This window comes from Ahaetulla prasina, chromosome 1 (genome assembly GCF_028640845.1).
Source record: "Ahaetulla prasina isolate Xishuangbanna chromosome 1, ASM2864084v1, whole genome shotgun sequence".
NCBI lineage: Eukaryota > Metazoa > Chordata > Lepidosauria > Squamata > Colubridae > Ahaetulla > Ahaetulla prasina.
The window spans coordinates 102,949,160-102,972,450 of record NC_080539.1 but is presented as its reverse complement, the minus strand read 5'-3'; the positions used below and the strand labels follow the sequence as shown (position 1 = coordinate 102,972,450).

The following is a 23,291-nucleotide window of genomic DNA, read 5'->3' as shown; positions in this document are numbered from 1 at the left end:
ACTATGCCTGGGATTTGCAAAGCCATTTTCGCTGCAGCTTTTAATAGACTGGACATCTGAATCCACATGCATGGAAGGGTAACAGACATCACTGTCCACAGAATATAAAGAGTGTGAGTCTTCTTTGGCTAAGACTCTTTCAAGGGTGTCAGAGCTGGAGCAACCTGGAATGGCACATTTTGACATGTGTAAGGTAGTAGTGTCATTTCCACAATGTTTGACGCCACAGTGCTTTGCATTTTGTTTAACTTTGTCCTGTATGTTGTCCACAGTGTAACTTGATTCACTTCTACTGTTCATGTTGTGAGAATGGCTTGGTGAATGGTGATTGTTCCTAAAATTATAGGTCACACTTTGAGGGATACTTTCTGTAGTTCCTGTATCACAAAAGGATACAAACACCATTACACCATTGGATGAGATAGTGGTGTCTGAGGAATGTGAGTGATGTGTTGAGCTGGTGTCACTCCAGGTGCCATTAGAAGAGTGACGTCGCTCTTTTGCATTTATTGTACCACTGCCAACAAGATTGTCTCTAGGCTTTAGATACAAAGAAGAGTTCACCATTTTCCCATCTATTGTCTCGGAATTCTCTCCTGGGTTGTTGTTCATAACGTCTGAAGAGGATGATAGGGAAGATTTTGGTGTGATGATGGTAGAATATGCAACACGTGGAGAGATCATACAGGCTGTGCCATCTGTTTTTCCATTCTCAGAGTTTAATTCTTGAGATTTTGGTCTCTGTATCCCATTTATCCTACAGCCATTTCTCATATCATCTATTTTTTCATTCCCTTGCCACACACCTACGTGATGTAACAAAGGTCCACTTTCTGTTGGCTTGGAGAGGCTATGCCTACGTTCAGGTAACTGTAGGGACACTCTTGCTGCAGACCGAGGTAGACTGTGAAAGCCCAGATCATTAGTTAGGCGAGAAGTAGGCATGACTCCAGCAGAATCACTCATCACAGACATGTTTCCAGAAGAAGTGGAAAGCTGTGACATCTGGGCTGCAATTCCTTGACCTTTCTGTGCACGTATTCGCCTAACTGAAGGTGGCACCACTTTAACTTCTTCTGTCTGACAGCTGGAGTCTTTGGTGCCACACTGCTGCATAGAAGACTGACAACTCTCAAGTCTTCCTAGTGTAGAATAATGATCAGGGACACATAATGAATGGCCCCGGATGTCATATTTGCCATTGCCAACTGTAGATATTAAAACAAAACTGTTAGAAAAATAAATATACAGCATTGTTATAATTGCATTTTAAAATGTGTCCATTAATAAAAAGTTTTTACAGAACTCACATTGTTTCCTGACTGCTTATTTGTACCCTATGACTATCATTAAGTGTTGTACCTTATGATTCTTGATGAACGTACCTTTTCTTTTATGTACACTGAGAGCATATGCACCAAGACAAATTCCTTGTGTGTCCAATCACACTTGGCCAATAAAAAATTCTATTCTGTTCTGTTCTGTTCTGTTCTGTTCTGTTCTGTTCTGTTCTATTCTATTCTATTCTATTCTATTCTATTCTATTCTATTCTATTCTATTCTATTCTATTCTATTCTATTCATATACAGGTTCCAATATGTTCAGACATTCCTAATGAAAGACTCTTGGCATGTTTATATTTGTATTATAGATTGCAAATGCGATATACTAGGATTTTTTAAAAAGACGAAAATAGATGAAAATGCATAAAGACAGCTAACAGCAGGCTAGTAGGTTCCTTGTGTGCTTCAGTTCAAATATATTTTAAACTGTATCAGCTGGCACTATTGTTGAATCCAGCCCACAGCCGCTCCTTTGTGCCGTGCCATGGGGTTAATAGTCCTCCACCCTTTTTAACATCTACATGAAGCTGCTGAATGAGATCACTCACCACCAGGGGCTGAAGTATCATCAGTATGCTAATGATACTCAACGTTATAATTGAGTATCCAAGTATGTTGGTAATCCAAGTGATATCCTCTCACAGTACCTGGAACATTTAGCAGTGGGGGGCCCTGGATGAGGACAATAGGCTTTGACTGAACCCTGGCAAGACTGAATGGATTTGGGTGGATGAAGCTTCAAGATCTGGGACTTTAACTACCTTTAAAGTCCTGCATGGCGTAAGTCCAGGATACTGAAGGAAACCAGGTTATGGAACTGGCCAGCCCTGGCAGAGGAGGCATGCTATGGGCGCATCAGTCAAGGAATTTTGGTTGGCAGGGTACAGGAGGGGGCCTTTCTCTGTCATGGCTCCTGCACTTTGGAACATCTTAAGCCCTAAGATGAAATTGGCTTCCACCGTCTAACCTTCTATGAGGGCCTGAAGACCTACTTTTGACAGATGGCTTGGAGCCCAAGTGGGGAAGTTTCACACTGGAAAGGGTTTGATAAATTAAGAGGCAATCCCACCTCCCCTTATAATGTATCCTGCTTCCTCTCTCCCCATCTTTAGCTATAATTGTATCTTTGACTGTCATGACGTTTTTATCATTTCAGACATTTTTAGCTTTTATGGTTTTAATGCTCTTAATGCTGTGAGCTGCCCAGAGTCGCTTTGAAATAAGACATGTGGCAAATAAATCTAATAAAGAAATAAATATTCCACTCATTCCTAAAACTGTTTTTCATATACAGATTCCAAATAGAAACATTTTTTTGAACATTTCTATAGAATTTTCCATAGTAAAAGCTGGCTAATGGTAAAGAATGTAATATGAAAACCTTGCATAACATATGATGACCAGCAAGAATAATAGTAACTCTCCATTGCTATAACTTAGGAGATAAGATGTTATCTTCCAAATAACGAACGCAGATCGGATGGAAACCTGAGTCCAAAGTAAGTGGTTGTGTATCTCTTTCTGCTGAACATCATATCCACTAACATGGAATTTATTGTCAGAAAACATGTAATGGCTACTAGACTGAGATGTCTTTAGAAATAGGATAAAGTTCTTTGGAAGAGGCCAAACAAAGGCTATTAGCATTAACATGCTAATTAACCCTAACATTAACCCTAACCCTAACCCTAACCCTAACTCATGCATCTACAAATGCCAGTTGTAGAGGCAGGAAAGGTGAAAATGGGGTATATCTTCCAGCCTATAAACATCTCAGAGGCATCTGATTGGCCAGTCTAAGGAACAGAATCCTGAATTAAAATGTGCTTCGATTTAATCCAGCAGGACATTTCTGAACTGAATAATTACAATAACTGTTTGGGTTATTAGTGTATGGAGTTAAGATTTATTTTTTCCTCACAACATCTGAGGATTGAATCGCATTCTCACTTTCTACATTAATAAATTGTCCTCTTGACTGAACAAGAAATTACATCCACTGTAATTTGCTGTTAATCTAGGCAACGCATGCATAGAGTTCTTTTCTTATATGTCGTACAAGTACTGATTCCAGATGATTAAGTATAAGATACCTCTGTTATGTTTGTGCATTTATTTTCTCTTTCTTTAACATTCATTTTCCCAAACAAGCTCCATTTAATTTGAGTTTCTTACATTTATTTTTAAAACTTGAAAGTAACTTCTTGGTTCTAATAATTTTATCCTCCTCCAGAGATCCCTTTCCATTGGCAATACAAATAGGATGAAGACATGTACACACATGGAAAATAGAATTACATAACCTTGTGTAATTTTTTTAAATTGCTTTAAAAAGCTCTGCTCGGCTTTCATTGTGGTAAGTCTTGGATGTTGTGGATGGATCATGGGTTCCTATATCTTGAAAAAGGCAATTACAAGCTATCTTTTCTCCAATGCAATATGCAAGGCAAATTCTAAATGGGTTAGAAGTAAGTGGTCATCAGGAAATTGAACAGTTGCTAGCACAGAGAAGTTAAACAGAAGAGGAAGAGAATAGTAAAAGGTAGTGTTTCACATTCAGAATGTGTTTCACATTCACATGAGGATCACAGGTTCTCATTTATAAAATCACTGTGGCTAACTGTGCGTGAAAGGAGGATTGGATTCCATGAACTTCAGTTCCTCCTATCTCTCTTGAAATTAGAAGCACTTTAAAAATGAAATATGATGCTGCATGAGGATCTGTCTCAAGAGAGAAATAAAGAGAAGTAAAATTCCAATTGGGCACAATTTGAAGGAAACTGTAGATGTTATTCAAATTACCCTATGTTTTAGTTGCTTGGTCATACTGTATTCACCTTTATTTAGCATGGATTTCTTCTAAAAACACAATTCATAAGGATCTTCTCTTACTTTTTTTTTAATTGTTAGAAATTCCAGTTTTGATATATGTGCAGTTGTTCTTTGTATGAAGCATGAAGCCACTACAAAGATTAATCTGAGACCGCAAATCACATAATGTTTATCATCTACAAAGATTTTAAATTATTTTTTTATATGAAAACTCTGATTATATCCAACTTCGCTGTTGACATCATTCAAACGCTGTTGACTAAAGGTAGTCCTCAACTTATGACCATTTCTTTTAAAGATAATTGGGAACCCCAATAGCCTCAGAAAAAATGCTTTATGGGCTGCAAAGCACTTTCAGCCATTGCAAATATTTGTACCACGTCCATGGTCATGTGACAATGTTTTTAATATTTTGATCTGTTTAATTTGCAGTTTTAATATGATTTGATACGCTGTTTTAACATTAGATTGGGAGCCACTGAGAGTCGATTAGAAGATGGGGAGCTACATGTTTTTAATAAATAAACAGAATGTTTATTTTGGAAAGTTATAAATGGGCGAAGGGTCCAGATGAATTTAAAATATGTTTTTGAAATTAATTATAAGAGTCCTTCCCATGAAAAAATGCTGTTCTTTTGCAAATGAGAAGAACACTTAAATATTATGTAATAATGCAGAGGGAGGCAAAATATTTAATGTTGGATGTAGTGAAGGATATTATGAAAAATGGCCATAGAAAATCAGTTTAAGCATCTCTTGCCTAACAATCCGAGTCCAGAATGTCAATTTTAAATCATTGCAGTGATTAAGTGAGGCACCAATATGACCATTTTGCTTGACAACTGCAATCCCAGCTCTCCCAGTTGCAGTCATTAAGTAACCACAAGGGTCATTAAAGGGACAGAGCAGGCAGAGGAGGGCAGGCAGCAATTTTCCACTCTTTGCCTTGAAGAGAACTCTTTTCCTGGACAGGCTGAATGGGGATTGGATCTTTTCTAAGTAACCGGGATAACTTTACTATACTGGAATTTACAAAGGGACTTGACAAACTTTTAAAAGATTCTGTGAGAAGTGACAAAGAAAGGAAGGAAAGGAAAGGAAGTTCTAGGACATTATTTGAAGGAATAAAAGATCAAGATTGTTACAAGATAAAGGAATATAAAGTTGGTTTACATTATTAGGTTTAAAATAGATATGTTACTATCTCTGCTAACCCATAAGGAACTTTTGCTGACCAGAACTGAACAATTAAGTTTCAAGACAAGATAAGATATATGAGATACATCTTATATAGATATATATCATATACATAAGATATGATATATGAGAAGAAGAGACAATATGTTGTATTTTAACAGAAGGTGACAAGTTACTAAAATTATTTGTACTGCTCTCATGGAGGGAGAAGTAATTTCTTTATGTATTTCTTTTCTTTACTATATTCTTATTTTTTCTTTCTTTTCTATTTTTCTATTTCTTTTTTTTTCTTTTTAGTCTGTATTACTGTGTTTCCCCTGTCTTATATTTTTATATAAGACCTTGTCTTATATTTTTTTGAACTCCGAAATAAGTGCTTGGTCTTAATTTCAGGGAGGTCTTATTATTTTGGGGCGTGTGGAGCAAGATGGGGCTCCTCTTGCTGTCTTACCTGATTTCCAGCTTTGCGTTTAAATATATTTGGGGAGGGCTTATTTTCGGGGGGGGGGGGGGGAAGGAGGCTTATTTTAGCACATGCGCTCAAAAGGCCGATTGGACTTATTATCAGGGGATGTCTTATTTTTGGGGAAACAGGGTAGGTTTTATTTTTTTAACTGTAATGTTTATTAAAATTATTATTAGAAATCTTATAAAGCATAAGTATTTATTATTGAGAGAGGTAGCTATATAAATTGGTCAAATACACAGTCAAACATACTTGAAACCGCATCATATTTTTAAAGACTTATTACAAGTAGTCCTTGACTTATGACCACAATTGAGCCAAAATTTCTGTTTCTAAGTGAAACAATTGTTAAATGAATTTTGCCCCATTTTACAAACTTTTTTTTGCCACTGCAGTTGTTAAGTTAGTAACATCTGGCTTCCCCATTGACTTTGCTTGTCAGAAGGTCACAAAAGGGGATCACACGGCACTGCAACTATCATAAATATGTACCAATTGTTAAGCATATGAATTTTGATCACATGATCGGTTTTAAGTATGGAAAAAAATCATATGTCACTTTTTTCAGTGCTGTTGTTAACTTCGAACAGTCGCTAAATGAACTGTTGTAAGTCAAGGACTAACTGAATTTCACTTTTAAAAAGGGAGATATAGTTGTTAGTAGAATAACTTCAACAAAATGTTAGAATTCGGAAAAATATTTAGGCAGCAATAAAACTGGCAAGTTATATTAATGTACTTAATACCTATTCAATAAAAACTATAATTTTCACATTAAAGCTTTCTTACACAGATGGCCTTTCCCTGTACTACCTAAAACAAATGTATGTATTCATTCAACACACAATCTGAAATGGGAAATTTTCTGGAGCAAAACTATCATCTGTGAAATGGCCTTGAAAATTAGCAAATGGTTACTACTGAATACCTCTAGTTCACTAGTGACAGTATCTATATGAGTTTTATTGCATTTCCTTCCAGCAAATCCCAGCCATAAGCATTTCCAGCGTGAAACAGGAATTTTAATTTCTTGGTAGGAGACAAATATATAAATATACAAATATACAAAGAACGCACTTGCTATTCTTTCTTAGTGACCAACCATACATTCATTTGGAACTTTTAAGAGGCTATCAGACTGTATTGGTTTCATAAGCGCAATTAAATGTTATGAGTTTAGTTATGACCAGCAATTAATTGAAATGGAATACAGTTCTGATGAGCCGTACCTAGCTCTCTTTGGATGTTGTCAGGGACTCCTGTAATAGTCTTTCTCCTTTTCATTTTCTTCGGCCGCCTTACCACAGTATCTGTGTAAATCAAAGACCTCCGTATGCTGGCTTGGCGGTCAAAATTCTCCCCTGATGTACAGTAGAACAAGCAAAGCACCATTATTTTCAAGCACGCTGACATCATGCACTTTCTTCCACTTGCTTATAGTAGAAATGAAGAAAAGGCATTAATATATGATGTTAGCACAGTCATATAAAGCAGGAACAGATACAGCACTCTGCAACTGTAAGGCTTAAAGTGTAAAAAATAAGAAAAGAAATTAAATGCCAAGGTGGATAATTTCTTGGTGACTTGATCTCCTGTGATTTTGGATGATCTGGGGTTAGCAAGAAGAATGCCTGGGTTATCAGGTTTCAGCACTAGAAAATGTTGCTGACTCCTTTTATTAATTTTGTTTTGTAGAATGTGTTAAAACTTGTTGGATTCACAAAAAAACACTGTAAGTCATAAATATAGACATGTAAACGATAGTGTTTACATAGCATCCTAAGTCAAATTAAGACCTAATGACCACAACCAAAAATAGGTTTTCAAGTGAAAATGGTTTTGGAAAACATTTGAAATACATATACATACAGTTACATGTAACATCAAAACTGTAACTGTACTGTACTGTACCAACATACAGTATTATGACTGTATGCTGCCAAAAAGACTTATTTATATCTGTATGATTCTATAGGTCTTGAAAATGTATGTGTGTGTATGTGTGTGTATATGTGTGTGTTTGCCTAATCATGGAATTAGGAATATTTTTTTATTAAATCGGCTATCTCTGATCAAAAAGATAATATACTCCACTTCATTCTGATCATTCACAAAAAGCATACTAAGTCATAGCATCACTGGATAAACAAACTATAATTATAGTGAACTGCTTTTCCACTTGAAATCTCAACTATGTTTAATCTATCACCACTGGATGCTACATTTGCTGAATGTTTGAATCAAAATGAGGTTTAAGTAATTGAAGATGATTCATGTTGCATGTAACAGAAGTAAGCCTTATAATTGAATATGTGCTGCATCAAAATGGACCCAACAGCAGTTCTCCAAGTCAGATAGCTATAGACATTTCCATTTTTTTCAGTGAGTTAATAAATTGACTATTTGTCATTAGCCATATTTATATTCTGCTCTTGTTTTGTATTCTTTCAGATAAGATTACAAATCAAATATACTTCCCATTTTGGTTTTTGTTTGTATTCACAAAATATTTGATTTAAAAGTTTCAGAAAACTAGATTAAGTTCTTTCATCTTGTCTTCACTGTAGCAAAGGAAAAAAATGAATCGTTCCATACTTTACATTTCTGACTAGCCAAGTTATTTCTCACTGAAAAGTATTTTTAGCATATGCTAGAATGTGCTATTTATGGATCCTCTCATGATCAGGTCAATTCATCAGATCAGTTTTAAGGAAAACATGGGATATGCAAATGATTCAAAAGAGTTTTTTTTTTAACTCTACACATGGATATGTTCTGGATTAGAGCAACAGACTAAAGGTAACTGTTTCGTCTTCAGTTGCATGGACAAAAATTTGGGAGTTTGAGAAGATGATGTTGTATGTGAGCCCAAAGATGTCTTGTTCTTGTTAGATGGAACATCTCTAATGTTAGGAATAAAGGAGCATTTGCAGTTAAGCAGATTAAGAGTTTCAGACCATCAACCCTACTCTGTTCAACATACCAGGGAGCCTCTTACATTATTGCTTTTATTTGAACAGAAGTACTTCATCCCATGCTGCAAAAACTACAGAAAAAAATTCCTCAGATATGCCACTGTTGTTAAGAGTCATTAATTGGCTCTTGGAAGAAGTGCCAAAAGCCTCTCTATTCTATAAAAGTAGTACTACAATTGTCTACATCCCATCCCAATTTATATCAGTATCAGATTTTGCAAACCAGAGAGAATCTTCAGAGAATTAGATAATAACTGTGTATATTCACACTTAGAAGGCTCATTTTACTGATCCTTTTTTCACTAGAGTTCTCATTCAGTCTTCAATTTTCTATCACCAATTAGAATAGTGTTATAAGTGGCCATTTTATAAAATGTTTATGCAGATTAGTAACTTTAGCTTGTCTAGCAGACCTCTAAATTAAACCTCTTAGGAAAATTGTTTGTTATCTTAAATTTGCACTCCACGATTTTTTCATATGAATTTCTGAGCCACTTTTTTTTTTTTGCTGTAATTTACATTTATACAGAGCTGTTTAAATTCACTGACTAATTGAGAAGCAACCCAATGAAGCTAGTTATTTGTAAGCAAATAAAGGCTTTTATCTTTTACTTGAGACAACAATCACCAAGTAATATCTACTATTTGGGTAAAACCACATCCAGAGACACACAACAGCGTTAAGAAAGAAAAAATTGCTAGTCTCTGGAAAAGTATACTACACCTTGTATATCCTGTATTGTATATCATGTTCAAAACAAGTTAAATTCTTGCTAATTCATGGGACTAAATCCACTCCCAAAGCTCGTCCTCTTAAGTCTTCAATATATTCATATCGAGTTTTAGTAGTAGAATTTATCTTACTAGAAGAGCACTGACAGATGAAACTAAAGGTGGAAAGGCACTAAGTCCTTGCAGACAAGTGAAATATCATGTCCATTATTAATTAATTTTATTTTACAAGCTTTTAATTCTTAAATAGGACATTTAAAGTTAATATTAGTTCAGCAATATTAATATTTTATTGTAATAAAATCCACTGTGGCTGGCCTAGATTGTCATAATATTTCTATGGAAGAAGAAACAATGGATTCTTATGACCTAGTCCTCTTGTATCACATAGACCAGAGGCATATGTTTAATGATATACCGTGTTTCCCTGAAAATAAGACCTTGTCTTATTTTTTTTTAACCCCGAAATAGGGCTTGGCCTTATTATCAGCGGGGTGTCTTATTATTTTGGGGGTGCAGGAGGCAGCGAATGGTGAAGTTTGATTGAACTCGTGAGGGATTTTTTACCCTACAACATGTTTGTCTGCAGACAATGGTGATGGAGCTACAAGGCAGGGAAGACGTGCATCTCATGTCTCCCCGGCCCCACCCCTCACCACCTGCCACCCTCAAATTGGATCCAATTTGTGCAGGGGCAGGAAGCCATGCCATGCCCAGTGAGAGGGGGAGAAGAGATGGCAAGAGGAGCGAGCCTTGTCTCGCTCCATGCATCTCACTTCTCCTCCACATCACCTGCCACCACCCTCAATAAAGAGCTGGGCACTGTGGAAAAGCCAGGAGGGTGCGGACTTTGGGCATCTGGGACTGCCGGGAGTCCCCGGCGGAGAGGTGGGAGCAGGGCGGGAATTTGCAAGCGATCGCATCCCCTTTGCCTTCTCTCCCAAAAGCACTCCTCTCCAGCAGGAGACTCACGCCTCATGCTGGCCTTCCTTATTTCATCCTGGCTCACGTGGCCCAGTATGGTTGGATGAAATAAGGATAAAAAATTGTTGATAGCTCCTGCTACAGTACCCTTCGGAAGGCCAGCACAAGGCACATGGGGCACATCGCTTGGCCTTCTGCTGCAGAAGTGGCCGCAATCCATGGCAAAAACAGCTGCGCTTGCTGGAGGCGATGGATAGATCAGCACCCGTCCATGGAATAGCACCCAGCTGTTCCATGGAGGGAATTGCCTGCTGTGACTGTCACCAGTAGGTAATTAGGGTGCGAGGCATGTGGGGTGTGTTGCTTGACCTCCGGCTTCTTTTGCAGCCGCAATTGGCTACAAAAACAGCCGTGCTTGCTGGAGGTGGCGGCCTGAGTGGCACCCGCGAATCAGCTGTGAATGATCCGATTAAGGGGCCAAGAAGCACTGAGGTGACCGGGGAAGGGAAGGGCTGCCTCTTGTGCTGGCCACGCCTACCCTGTCACTAGGGCTTATTTTCGGGGGAGGGCATATATTTACGCCTACCCCAAAAATGAGGCTTGGCTTTATTTTCGGGACATGTCCTATTTTCGGGGAAACACGTTTTATTTCCTTACCTGAAAAGAATATTTTATGTTTTATCTAGAAAGCACATATTTGGGAGGACAGATTTATAGTGGAATCTTTGTGTATTTACTCAGATATCAATAGCCATAAAGCATGAAAAATGAACACTTTAGCAGAGTTGAAGTCTTTCTGCTTTAGGATCACATTACTCTCTGATCCATTTTTTAAGTCCCTGTGTCTATCTTTTGTGGGTCAAATAAGATTAAACAATTGGCATATTCCCTATTAAATGTTTTTGATTTACATGTACTTTTTTATCTTGTCTGCACCCATAACTGTGGGAAGGTACTTCTGTTAACATAACAGGACTGTCCCCAATTCCTTTGTCGTCTTGATATCGTGCTCCTCAAATCTGGAAGGATATCTACATCCACCAGATCTGGAAGGCATGCAGAGACTGCAGAACTGAGGAAAAACCAATTCAGTGGAGGGCAAAACTATATTAACAAAGAAGCTCCAACTGAATACAACCATAAATTTTTAAGAAGGCAGAAAATAAGGGGTGAAAACCCCCATTTATTAGTTTTCAACAATTTAATTTCCACAAACTTTTTTTTTTTTGGTTCTTCTAGGGTACACAAATTTTTGTTTTATCTATTTCTTTCTTTCGTATTTTTTTTACTGAACCCTGATTGCTGAGTTATATTAAAATTCTCTCAGAAGGTTAAGACTAATAATATAGCTAAGCAGATATTAGTCACCACATTGGAAAAAGAACGCACCTGTGTTAATTGATTATTAATGAAAAAAGTCAGTTGGTTTAACTGATCTTGTAGATTAGCATGTGATTGCAGTTCAAAAATAGTGCCTTGAGTCTGACACTCCTTTTTAAGCAGGAAAGAACAAAACCCAGCTGGATTAAGAATGATGAATCCCTTGTAAAGGACCAAGAATTCAGTTTTCAATCTTTCAGTCGTGCTTCTCTTCTTGTGCCTCTGAGAAGGAACCTTCATGTTTTCTAAGGATTAGAAACATCCCTATATAGCTATAGGCTATACAGAAAACCAGAAACAATGATTGCTTGTTTTTTTTTTTATCAACTTCCTGAATTATGACCTAACCTATCATCATATCCAGAAAAAAAAAAGCCTAATTCAGCTATGCTGGCAATCTCCTTCTATAGTCTTTTTCAGATTCTTGATGAACAGGTTTTAGGGCTTTCACAGGTCAATTTTTTTCTTCTCCTGCTTTCCCTCTTGCTTAATAATTCCGGAGAAAATGAAAGCTTGCTAATTATTCTGCTTTGTCTTCCTTAGAGAACAACCTTACTTCCAATTTAAAATCTTTTATTATGGACCAGCCGTCTCAGTCAATTTTATTTTAGGTCATTAAGCCTTATTCATCCTTTTATGTAGCAAAAATATTATTCCATAACAACATATATGCTACTAGAAAACACGTTTGATAGTGAATGAAATGAGCTACATATTTTTTAAACAAACTTCTTTAAAAACTAGCAGAAACATTATTATGAAAAAAGTCATTAAAGAACAAAGATTACACTACAGAAAGTTCAGAAGTATAACATTTTTCAGAATTTCAGTATTTTTCAGAATATTTAATCATTCAGCATGAGTTTTGAAGGGGAGAGAGTTCTGATATTGTAATATTTAAAGGCCCTAATGCTTATCAACTGTTACCATTATTTAACATAAGCAGTACTTTTTATAAAGGTATGATTTTGTTCTAAATATCATAAAGAGATGCTATAAATCCATAAAATTAAAAGTCTACCTGTTACATTAATAGGAATAACATCAGTTGCGACTGCCTGAGCCTGTTGTCGCATCTTTTCCTCTGGCGTTGGCAGTGGAAGTGATTTGGTCCAATTTGTCTGAGTGTTGATGTCAGATAATTCATCAGGAGTTGGTGTTTTGGGTCTTTTGACAGGAATAAGCTTCTCCTCTTCAGGAGAAGGAGTTGAACACTATAAAAAAACCCAGTATATCATTAATTGTAGGGATTTTTTAAAATCCGCTTTAAAAAATTGTAGCAAAAGATAAATTAGACATTTTTCCAGCTACACACGACCTTATTTTAAATAAAGCATTTCTCCTGTGAACAAGACATTGTGACAGAATTTGAAAACATGTTTTTGACACCTGACTCAATTTCTTATGACAGTTTTGCAGAAGATTTTTAATAGCCAAGACAAGAGTAATCCACGGTTCAATTTCTTACTAAAGTATTTAGTAAGAAAGTAATCAAACATGTAATGATTCATTCCATTAGTATATTTGTTCTTAAAGACAACAACTATAAGTCTATTAATCTATAAGCAATAGGTTAGTTTTTCTGCAATATTTTCACTTTTTGGAACTCATTTGGGGCTTTCTTATTTTTTTAAAAAATTGATTAGCTTTAACTTTAGCAACAGTGATATATTAGAAAAGTGATTGTTTTGGATTTCATCATGGAATCGCATACTCCATTTTTTTCTCACAACAACAAAGTATCTTGGGAGACAGGAAGTTGCAGAGTGTCACAGATTATGAACACTTGAGAAGATATTGAAACTACTATGCAACCTTTATACTCCCAACAGTTAATATATTCTTAAGATTTGATAAATGTCCATGGCAACATTAATTTGACTAAATGACAGCATTTGTTATATAAGAAAACTGAGAATAGATCAAAGTCTGTCTCAAAATTACGTTACCATGGATACATTTATAGGAATTTTTATAATAAATGCAAATGGAAAAACTACAAATCAAGGAATGCAGGTTATTATGTCAGTTTGGGTTAAAACTCTGCCAAAAGTTGAGAATGACTTCAGTGAGAACATAAATACTTAATAGCCTCTTAGAGTCTTGCCTATTTATGAACATTTTATCATAAATCATCACAACTGTGATGCTCCAACAAAACATTAAACTAATATATGTATGCCAGTTTTCATAAGTTCCCAATGAGATTTCTGACCACCACGGTGTCCCGCAATCAAATGATCCGCAACTTTCCCTGCCAGCGTTCCACAAGCAAAGTCAATGGGAAAGCCAGTAGCAAGTCAAAAGTCGTGATCACGTGAGGTCCTCTCTTAGTGATGGCAACTGGGGAATAGCCGGGAATGCAGTATCTAAACAATGACTTGATATTGTGGTTTATATTCACATCTTTTAGTGATGAAAATTCTGGTCCCAGTTATGTAATTAATCAAGGACCACTTGTACAGTAAATGCTATATCCATTTGTTTCATCTCTTAGAAGTGTGTGTTTTTCTGAAATACGACACACACTTTGGTGGAGGAAAAATACACATTATGAAGCTGCACTAAAGCAAAGCAATCTTAGTCATACAAACAACTTAACAATAAATCATGAATTACTGTTTACTTCCAGGATAACCTTATAATATATAATATAATATAATATAATATAATATAATATAATATAATATAATATAATATAATATAATATAATATATCATATCATATCATATCATATCGTATCGTATCGTATCATATCATATCATATCATATCATATCATATCATATCATATAACAACAGAGTTGGAAGGGATCTTGGAGGCCTTCTAGTCCAACCCCCTGCCCAGGCAGGAAACCCTACACCATCTCAGACAGATGGTTATCCAACATTTTCTTTAAAATTTCCAGTGTTGGAGCATTCACAACTTCTGCAGGCAAGTCGTTCCACTTATTAATTGTTCTAACTGTCAGGAAATTTCTCCTTAGTTCTAAGTTGCTTCTTTCCTTGATCAGTTTCCACCCATTGCTTCTTGTTCTACCCTCAGGTGCTTTGGAGAACAGCCAGACTCCCTCTTCTTTGTGGCAACCCCTGAGATATTGGAACACTGCTATCATGTCTCCCCTAGTCCTTCTTTTTATTAAACTAGACATACCGAGTTCCTGCAACCGTTCTTCATATGTTTTAGCCTCCAGTCCCCTAATCATCTTTGTTGCTCTTATAATCAACTTATTTCTTTTTAAAAAAAATCCCAGGTCAGAGCTAGTTTTGAAATTATATAACTGGAAAAAAAGAATGCAAGAATACGAATATAAGAATCACAAGAATAAGAAATGTATCCTTTTTGAGTGCAAGATAGAAATAGTAGAATGGATTTTTATTTATTATGCAATAATAGCCAAAGGGCATGTTTCTTCTCTCTTGGGTTCACTGAGAATGGAATAATACTTCAAGTATGGTGGTGCTGTGTGGTAAGCCACAACAACATATTTCAACATAATCATAAACATACTGATTAACAATTCCAAAATTAGTAATTGCCATAAGCTGATGCCCCTGAATTGAATTTTTTTTCAAATATGAAAAGAAATAGAATTGCATATATTAAACAGTAAACTATACTTTTGTGGGGAAAGGGGACTGTACAGCTATAAATAAACACTGTTTAAGAGCACTTATAAATTTTAACATAACAAGATTGCTGACAAAGTGGGAAATCTATGATGGATCCACAGAACAAATTATCAAGATATTAATAATAGCAGGGAAAAAAATGAACTTCTTATTTGGTTATTGCTATTGAACAGTTAAACAGGAATTGATATCTTCTAATAAAAAACTGTTTTAAAATTTTCTCAATATTTTAATGCAGTAAAGTATTTTGATTCAGGCACTACTTTTAGTGACCAAATCCCACTTGGGGGTCTTAACATTGCCTAATAGGAAAGGTATTTTTCTAGGTCATTCCAATCTGAATGTTGCTGAAAAACAGTTTCAGTGTTATGGCAACTGATAACGAAATGTAAACATGGATGGCTTGTAGCAGCTGAAGTAACACACTGATGTTATCTACTACTAAATGTCCTAAAATTTCAATTCTAGAATTCTTAATATTTTGGGAGAGTGAAATTTAAATCCAATATGAGGTTATTGGAACAAATAAAACTAGACAAAGGAATTTTTTTGGTATTAGGAATTCTTCTGTAGGATCAATGCAAAGAAGAAGAAGCCTAATGTACAGTTATCTTCTGTCTCCAGGGACATGTAATCAATCAATCAAACAAACAAACAAATCAACCAACCAACCAGTATTCACTAAATGAGGGAAGATTCCAACTAAGCTAATTTAATAGGAAGATGCCCATAACCATTACATTAAAATTCTACACATTAATGAGTAGAAAAATTCCAGAAACTAAAGAAAATGCAAAAGTAGAGCCTTTCTATTGAAAAAATTGTATATTTTGCATTTATTCAGTTCCTCACTGTATAGTTCATAACAAACCAATTCCATATTCAAGAAATCTACTTGGACTGTCAAAATAGATTCAGGAACTGTGCCTTGCAGAATTGTGCTCTTACTCTGATGTCTTTAGGATCCTATATATTAATATATATTTTTCTCGATACAGATTTCCAAGTGCATCTGTTGTACATAGTCTTATCAAAGAAAGGATGATGTTGTAGCACATAGAACTATATTTTAATTGGGGATCTATATAAATCAAAATTTCTTTCATGCAAAGTTCATTACAAAATGCAGTCATATCAATAAATATAATACATATATCAAAGTCCTATTTAATCTTTGTACAATGGTGCTTAAAAGTTTATGAACTCTTTTGAATTTTCAATAATCCTGCATAAATATGACCTAAAGTGTGATCTGCTCTCCAAACAAGTTCTAAAACTACCAGTAAATAAAGAGATGTCATATTGATTTAGAAGTATTAAAAATTCAAGAGTTCACAAACTTTTATTGTCTTTAAGGGGGACTGAATAAATTAATGGAGGATGTATCTATCAAAAACTATTAATCTTAAGATTTAATGAGGGCAGTATGTTTTTCACTGAAGGTGCTATACTTCAAAATAATTTCAGGGGAACAATGATAGAAGACATCTGTCAGAAGATTCTCCATCTTCTGGTACGAACATCCTACAGTTGATAATGTGAAACGTAATTATGGATTAGGATGAGCATTGAGTTAATCTAGCAGGGCTACTGTTCCGATCACTATCACCAACATTTTTCTTAGAAAATACCAATTTAGAAAATATTCAAGCAACAGCTTTCTGATTACTTTCTCCTTTTTGAAATCTACAATTACATCACAAGAACTATATAAAACAACAATAAAATTTGTTTTTTGATGATCAGAAGCCAGGCTGAACCTTGGATGACTAAAGATGTCTTTATATGTCTCTCTCTCTCTCTCTCTCTCTCTCTCTCTCTCTCTCTCTCTCTCTTTCTCTCTCTCCTATATTTATAAAAACTGAGCCATTCAAGTCTCAAAACAACATACGAATATTCTGATTTCTTACAGTCACATTCAGAGAAGGATTCAGGGACGCCAAAAAGGAGATTTGGAAATTGCATAAGGTTCTTCTGTAAGATGTATGAATTAAGCAAGACCCTAAGAGTTTGTCACTGTTCATTCTTACATGAAAGGTTTTAAGAAAGTTTTGAACTTAAATTAGTTTGGAAATTCAATTTTATGACAAAACGTACAACGCTTTCTGCAAGTTAGTAACTTTCCACAATGCCCATTTAGAAAACAGGAAAAAAAAAAACCAGGACAGCAAAAAAAAAAACCCCGGTTCAAGTTTGCTAAGAAATGAAATAATATTTTTAAAAGGATTAGAGAATTTAGAGTTACTGCACAGTGTTTTCCCTGTGACATGAAATAAAGCAGCAGGAGTAATTTTTAAAATAAGAGCAGTGTTAAGAGGAGGATACTCTAATGTGACAATAGCATCAGACTGCGGATATTACAGCTGGATGATTCTGGAGGGGGCTTGATACCTTGATCGTCCATGACATCAAACAACAGCAGGCACTTAAGCAAGACTGAGGGAGGCAGTCTAACAGACTAGACTGTTGGGTGAGAGAGAAAAAGAAAGCAAATGAGTGACGAAGAGAAAATAATGAAAACACACAGACATAAAAAACAGACGACGACACAGTATCCACATCACAGAACAAATAATTTTATAAAAAAAAAACCAGTTATTATATGCAAACACACCTTTTCCACAGAACGTATAATGAGTGCAAGAGAGGAACAGAAAAAGGAATATTACTGGATCAACCAATTCAGTGTGTTTACAAGTGGGAACTGTATTTAAATTAGCATCATCAAGTCTTAACATGGCAAACACCTCAACTTGTGCCAGGGATTACATATCTGTGCATAACGATAATCCAGAACTACCGGTAAGTCAAAATAATATACAATTATGCCTATATCAGGTCAAAGACATTATCTATATAGACCATATTATCTTCTCTGACAACCAGAGAAGGGTCCTGAATAGTGATCTTTCAAATCACCCATTCCTGAACTATTATGGGCTCTATACCTCTGCTTTTCAAAACAATCATGAACGTTGGATTAATAGAGCAGTCAAGTAATTTCACAGATTTCCATTTAAATGTGGTGAAACCACGCACAATATTTAATATTTTAAAATTATGTCTCAGTTATAAGAATTACAATATAGATTTGAGTTTCCATGAAAATGGTTGCCATTGTTACATCAACCAGTACATGTCATACATTTTTCCATCAGCAGCTCTTATCCACCTCCTCAGTGTACAGTATTTGATTATCAAGCCTTTAGTTAGTGCTATATAAACTAAAAGGATGTAGAGAACAAAAGCTGAACATGTCAGGGGCAAATAATCTGCAGCCTCAGAGCTACAGGCATCCTAACTCTTCTTTTTTTGTGGCCCTAGGATCCAGTGGCTTAAAACCAGTGATCTCATTTCTACCTATTTTAAAGAAGAAATGCATGAAAATTGTAGTATAAACTCTAAAATGGGAATATAAGGATTAAAAATGAAAGGTTACTAAACGTATGAAATTATCCCTGTCCACATGTGACATGGTCCCCATCTACTTAGCCTTCAACTACCCCATACGTAAACTATGACTTTTGGCCATAAAAAGGTTGTTGCTTACTTCATGGTGGAAGGTTCTGCAGAACATTAATGCTCTCTAATCTTCTCCATGCCAAATTTCTTGATTTACAACCCCCCCCACACATATTCACCAAAATAAAATGACTTTCCTGCCCCGTTTCTTGTTCTTGCTGAGCTGCCTACATCCACACTGAACAATGACCTGGTCTTTACCTTGCCAATTAAATGAGAAGAAGTAGAGGTACAACATGAATAAGAACAGATTTCCTCTATATAAATGGAAACCCAAGCATTTTTAGAGGTTGGAAAACATGCAGCAATGGGAGCTGAACCACACATTAGTGTTTGGGAAGGAAACAATAACTGATGCACAGAGAAAGCTGCTAGAATAGAGCAAGTTGATTAAAGGAAGAGGGAAGGGGGGGATGAGTCAATGATGCATAAACCCAGTTTTCTTTCTGTAAAATGACCCACTCAATATTTTAGTTTACTGTTTTGTGCTAAAGCCTCCTGTACTGATTTATAATATATAAACTAACATAACAAGTATTCTATGAAGCATATTAATTAGATTTTAAAATTTTATTTGTAAGTACTAATGTGCAGGTATTCTTTTAATGAAAAATTACCTATAAACAGGAAGCTGAAATATTTTCATAGTAAAAATCTTTGTGATGTTTTTGTTAGAAAAAAGACCCATTCTGTTTACTGAAACTTTCAAGCAAATTACTACACTGTTTGTTACTTCGATGAACAGGTTGCTTACCTGTAATTGGCTCTTTGAATGCTCCTATGTGCATTCACGCAGTCTTTCTTGGGAATTTTCCAAACGTGAGAAATATTTTGGCAGGAAAGAAGTTTCACTATTCATGCTCAAGGTTTCTCTTCTACTTCCCTGAGACAATACAGCAGGTACAAGAAGCATCCGAATTTATCCAAAATAAATGGGGATGGTGAGTGGGTTGCCTGAATGCACATATGATCTCTTCAAGACCCATAGTTACAGATAATCAACTCTTTTTCTTCACCAAGGTCTTTCAGTGCTTCTCACATATGGGTAACTAGCAACCTTATCTTCTACAAGCAAGTAGCTCATCATATGAACACCAAAGAAAACACATCTCAGCTAAAGGTTACATCTGTTCAGGATCAAACTTCCATGCAATAATGCTTGACAATTACCAGTGGTTGAGAACATTTATATTTGCACAATTGTAGCTAATGCATCACCTTTGGTCCTTCTTGAGCATACTGTACTTGGCAACTCTTATTTGTATACTTGGTTACAATTCTACCAGACTACTATAATATGCCGTGGTGAGGCTATCTTTGAAAAGTGACCAGAAATTGCTGCTAGTGCAAAATACTGTAGCTAGACTGCTAAGCTACACTGGCTGACAACTGTCTATCAGACACTGTTTAAGATTACTTTCAAAAGTAGGTCTGATTATCTAAGGGACTAACTTTCTTATTATGAACCTGACGAGATACTTCAATAAGAAGGACAGGCCTTTTTGAAGATTCATTGCCACAAGCTTATCAATCTGGTATGCAGAAGAGAGATTTATTCTTTGGGTCTTTTAGGCCCTGTAGCACTGCCCCGAATTCCCATTTTCCCAGCATTTGGGAAAATGGCAAAAAAAATCTCTTTTGTTAATTGAAATGACCGAGGGTAATCAAAATGAGAATAAATTAAGATGGGTGTACAGGTAGCCCATGTTTAGCAACCACCTAGTATAGTGACCATTCTCAGTTACAACGGTGATGAAAATGTAACTTTCTGGCCAATCCTTGCATTTACAACCTTCACAGGTCTTTAAAGCAAAGGAAATTGAAGTCAGATTATATGAGCATAATGGTAGTTTCCAAGCTTACAGTCCCAATTGTGGTGGTTAAACAAGGATTATCTGTAGTATGACTCAAAATGAAGACTAGTTTGGAATTTAGTATGTTCTGGAAAATAAAACATTCTGCCTGAAAAAGCTGTCTCTAGCTAGAGACTCCTTCATTTTTAATTATTTTTTTTATTAAATTTTTAAATTGGGGTTTTTATGTATCTTAGGGTTTTAAATTGTTTTAAATTTTGGCCATGTAAGTTATATGCTTGGTTTTAAGTTTTGTTTTAATGTGTATATTGTGGGTTTTTTACTATTTTGGCTGTACACCGCCCTGAGTCCTTCGGGAGAAGGGCGGTATAAAAATCTAATAAAATAAATAAATAAAATAAATAAATGGTCCACAGAAGATTCCAGATCTTCAGCTGATAATGGTTTTGACTGCAGGATTGGCATAATTATATTTACTGCATAAGATGTAGGCATATCAAAGTCAACCTGATTTGGGAACAGCTGTAAATGCCTCATTTGCCACATGTAGCAGCCATGTTGCTGACTGATGTAACCCATTGGACTATATTATTTTGATAGTGAATGATCTACACTGATTTGCTGTTCAACAAGGTCAGTACCAAGTGTTGATGTTACCTTTCAATTTGGTATTAATATATGAGCCTGTTTAGTTATGTGAAAAATAAACTCAGATTGTAAAATGCCCAGAGTTACCCTGTAATAAGATGAGCAGTAAATAAATTTAATAAATAAAATTCAGATGAGGAGATGCCTCCTCATCAATATAGGAAGAACATCTTTATAATTCCAAATTGTTCAGCCTTTGAAAAAGTTGTCAAATATTTTTTTAATTTATTTTTTTAATGTTCTTTAATTCTTCCTGATATTGTTCAGATATTGTCTTATCTCTCTCTCTCTCCATATATATATATATATATATATATATATTTATATATATATATATATATATATATATATATATATATATATATATATATATATATATATATTTGTTTTCTGTTTATATATAAATAATAGATATAATATACAATATTGCTGTCATCTACTCTAGTAGTCCTTCCCTCTCTCTTCATGGACCGCTTCTTCTTTACTCCTTCCACTTATGACTGTATGATTGTAACTTTGTTGCTTGTATCATTACGATTTATGTTGATATTGTTTCCTGATTGCTTATTTTTAGCCTATGACTATCATTAAGTGTTGTATCATTAAATGTTAAATTTGTATCCTATGACTATCACTAAGTGTTGTAAGTGTTGTACCTTGATGAAGGTATCTTTTCTTTTATGTACACTGAGAGCAATGCACCAAGACAAATTCCTTGTGTGTCCAATCACACTTGGCCAAGAAAAAATTCTATTCTATTCTATTCTTCTTTACTATTTTTTTAAAAGAAACATCTCAAAATATATTTTTTACTCATTAGATTTTCTTTTAGAGAAGTCATGCCTATTTGGGAGTACATGACATATAAATAAATTAACTAATTAAATGCTCCATAAGGGACAGATGTTACAAAGATATGATATTATCAATTCATTGTGGCACAAATAATTCAAACAAGTAATAGAATAAAGAAGACAATCACATTGTGTTCACACCGTACATATCAAAGAACAAACAAGGGAAAGCCAATAAAGGAGTGGTCCTGTCATTTATGGTACGTTCTATGGGACAATGTGATCACTACAAAGCCAGAGTATTTACAAGGGAACAATAGTTCTTTCTATTTGTTCATAAAAGCGGCAAAACCTAACCTAGCCAGTTTTTAAATCAGAGCTTTTGTTTGAAATAGTACCTGAGTATCTGCACAGTAATTTTCCCCCCTGCAAATTAAACTATTCTAAAGAACTCAAACAAGATGCTTTTGGGACATTTTAAAAGCTGGTTTATCGTTTTCAAATATGGAACATTACAGTATATATCTCGTGTGTTTATTCAACTTTTCTGCAATATTTTCATTTGTTTTTTTCAAGACTCTGCTGTCTCACCTTCTGTTCAATTTCTTCGTAATCATCTTGATAACTTCCATAGATTGTGTTGGATGAAGATGAAAATGTTGGACCCTGAGAATAGTATTGAGAACTTCTATAGCCATCTCTCCGAAGTTTGTCACATTCTGTAAGTGGTGGAGAAAATATAAGATACCATGAACTGTTGTTGAGTTACACGTAAATTCCAAACAAGAAGTACAAATAGTTCCAAGGAGAACTCATCTGTAGCTAGTTTTATCCTCTTTAATAGTTGAAAAGAAGAAAATGTGGCTAATTGATATGGCAATATGAAGAGAAAGAAGAATAATCGAAAAAGATCAGAAAGTATCAAAATCTGAAAACCAAAGTTGAAAGTTTATGGCATAAACTGACTGTGGTGATCCCAGGCCATAAACTGGTTATGGCGGTACCAGTGGTGGGTTGCCCCTGGTTTGGACT

At 35.2% G+C, this 23,291-nt stretch overlaps 1 protein-coding gene across 1 annotated transcript in view; it reads right to left on the bottom strand.

Annotated features, from left to right (window-relative positions):
* NHSL1 (NHS like 1) overlaps positions 1-23,291 on the bottom strand; it is a 163,315-nt gene that overhangs the window by 9,611 nt on the left and 130,413 nt on the right. Inside the window, exons 3-7 of the mRNA XM_058170855.1 lie at positions 22,851-22,978; positions 17,873-17,944; positions 12,872-13,064; positions 7,069-7,200; positions 165-1,208 (exon numbers count right to left, since the gene is read on the bottom strand). Of these exons, the coding sequence (XP_058026838.1) occupies positions 165-1,208; positions 7,069-7,200; positions 12,872-13,064; positions 17,873-17,944; positions 22,851-22,978 (1,569 nt within the window). The remainder of the gene's footprint in view (positions 1-164; positions 1,209-7,068; positions 7,201-12,871; positions 13,065-17,872; positions 17,945-22,850; positions 22,979-23,291) is intronic.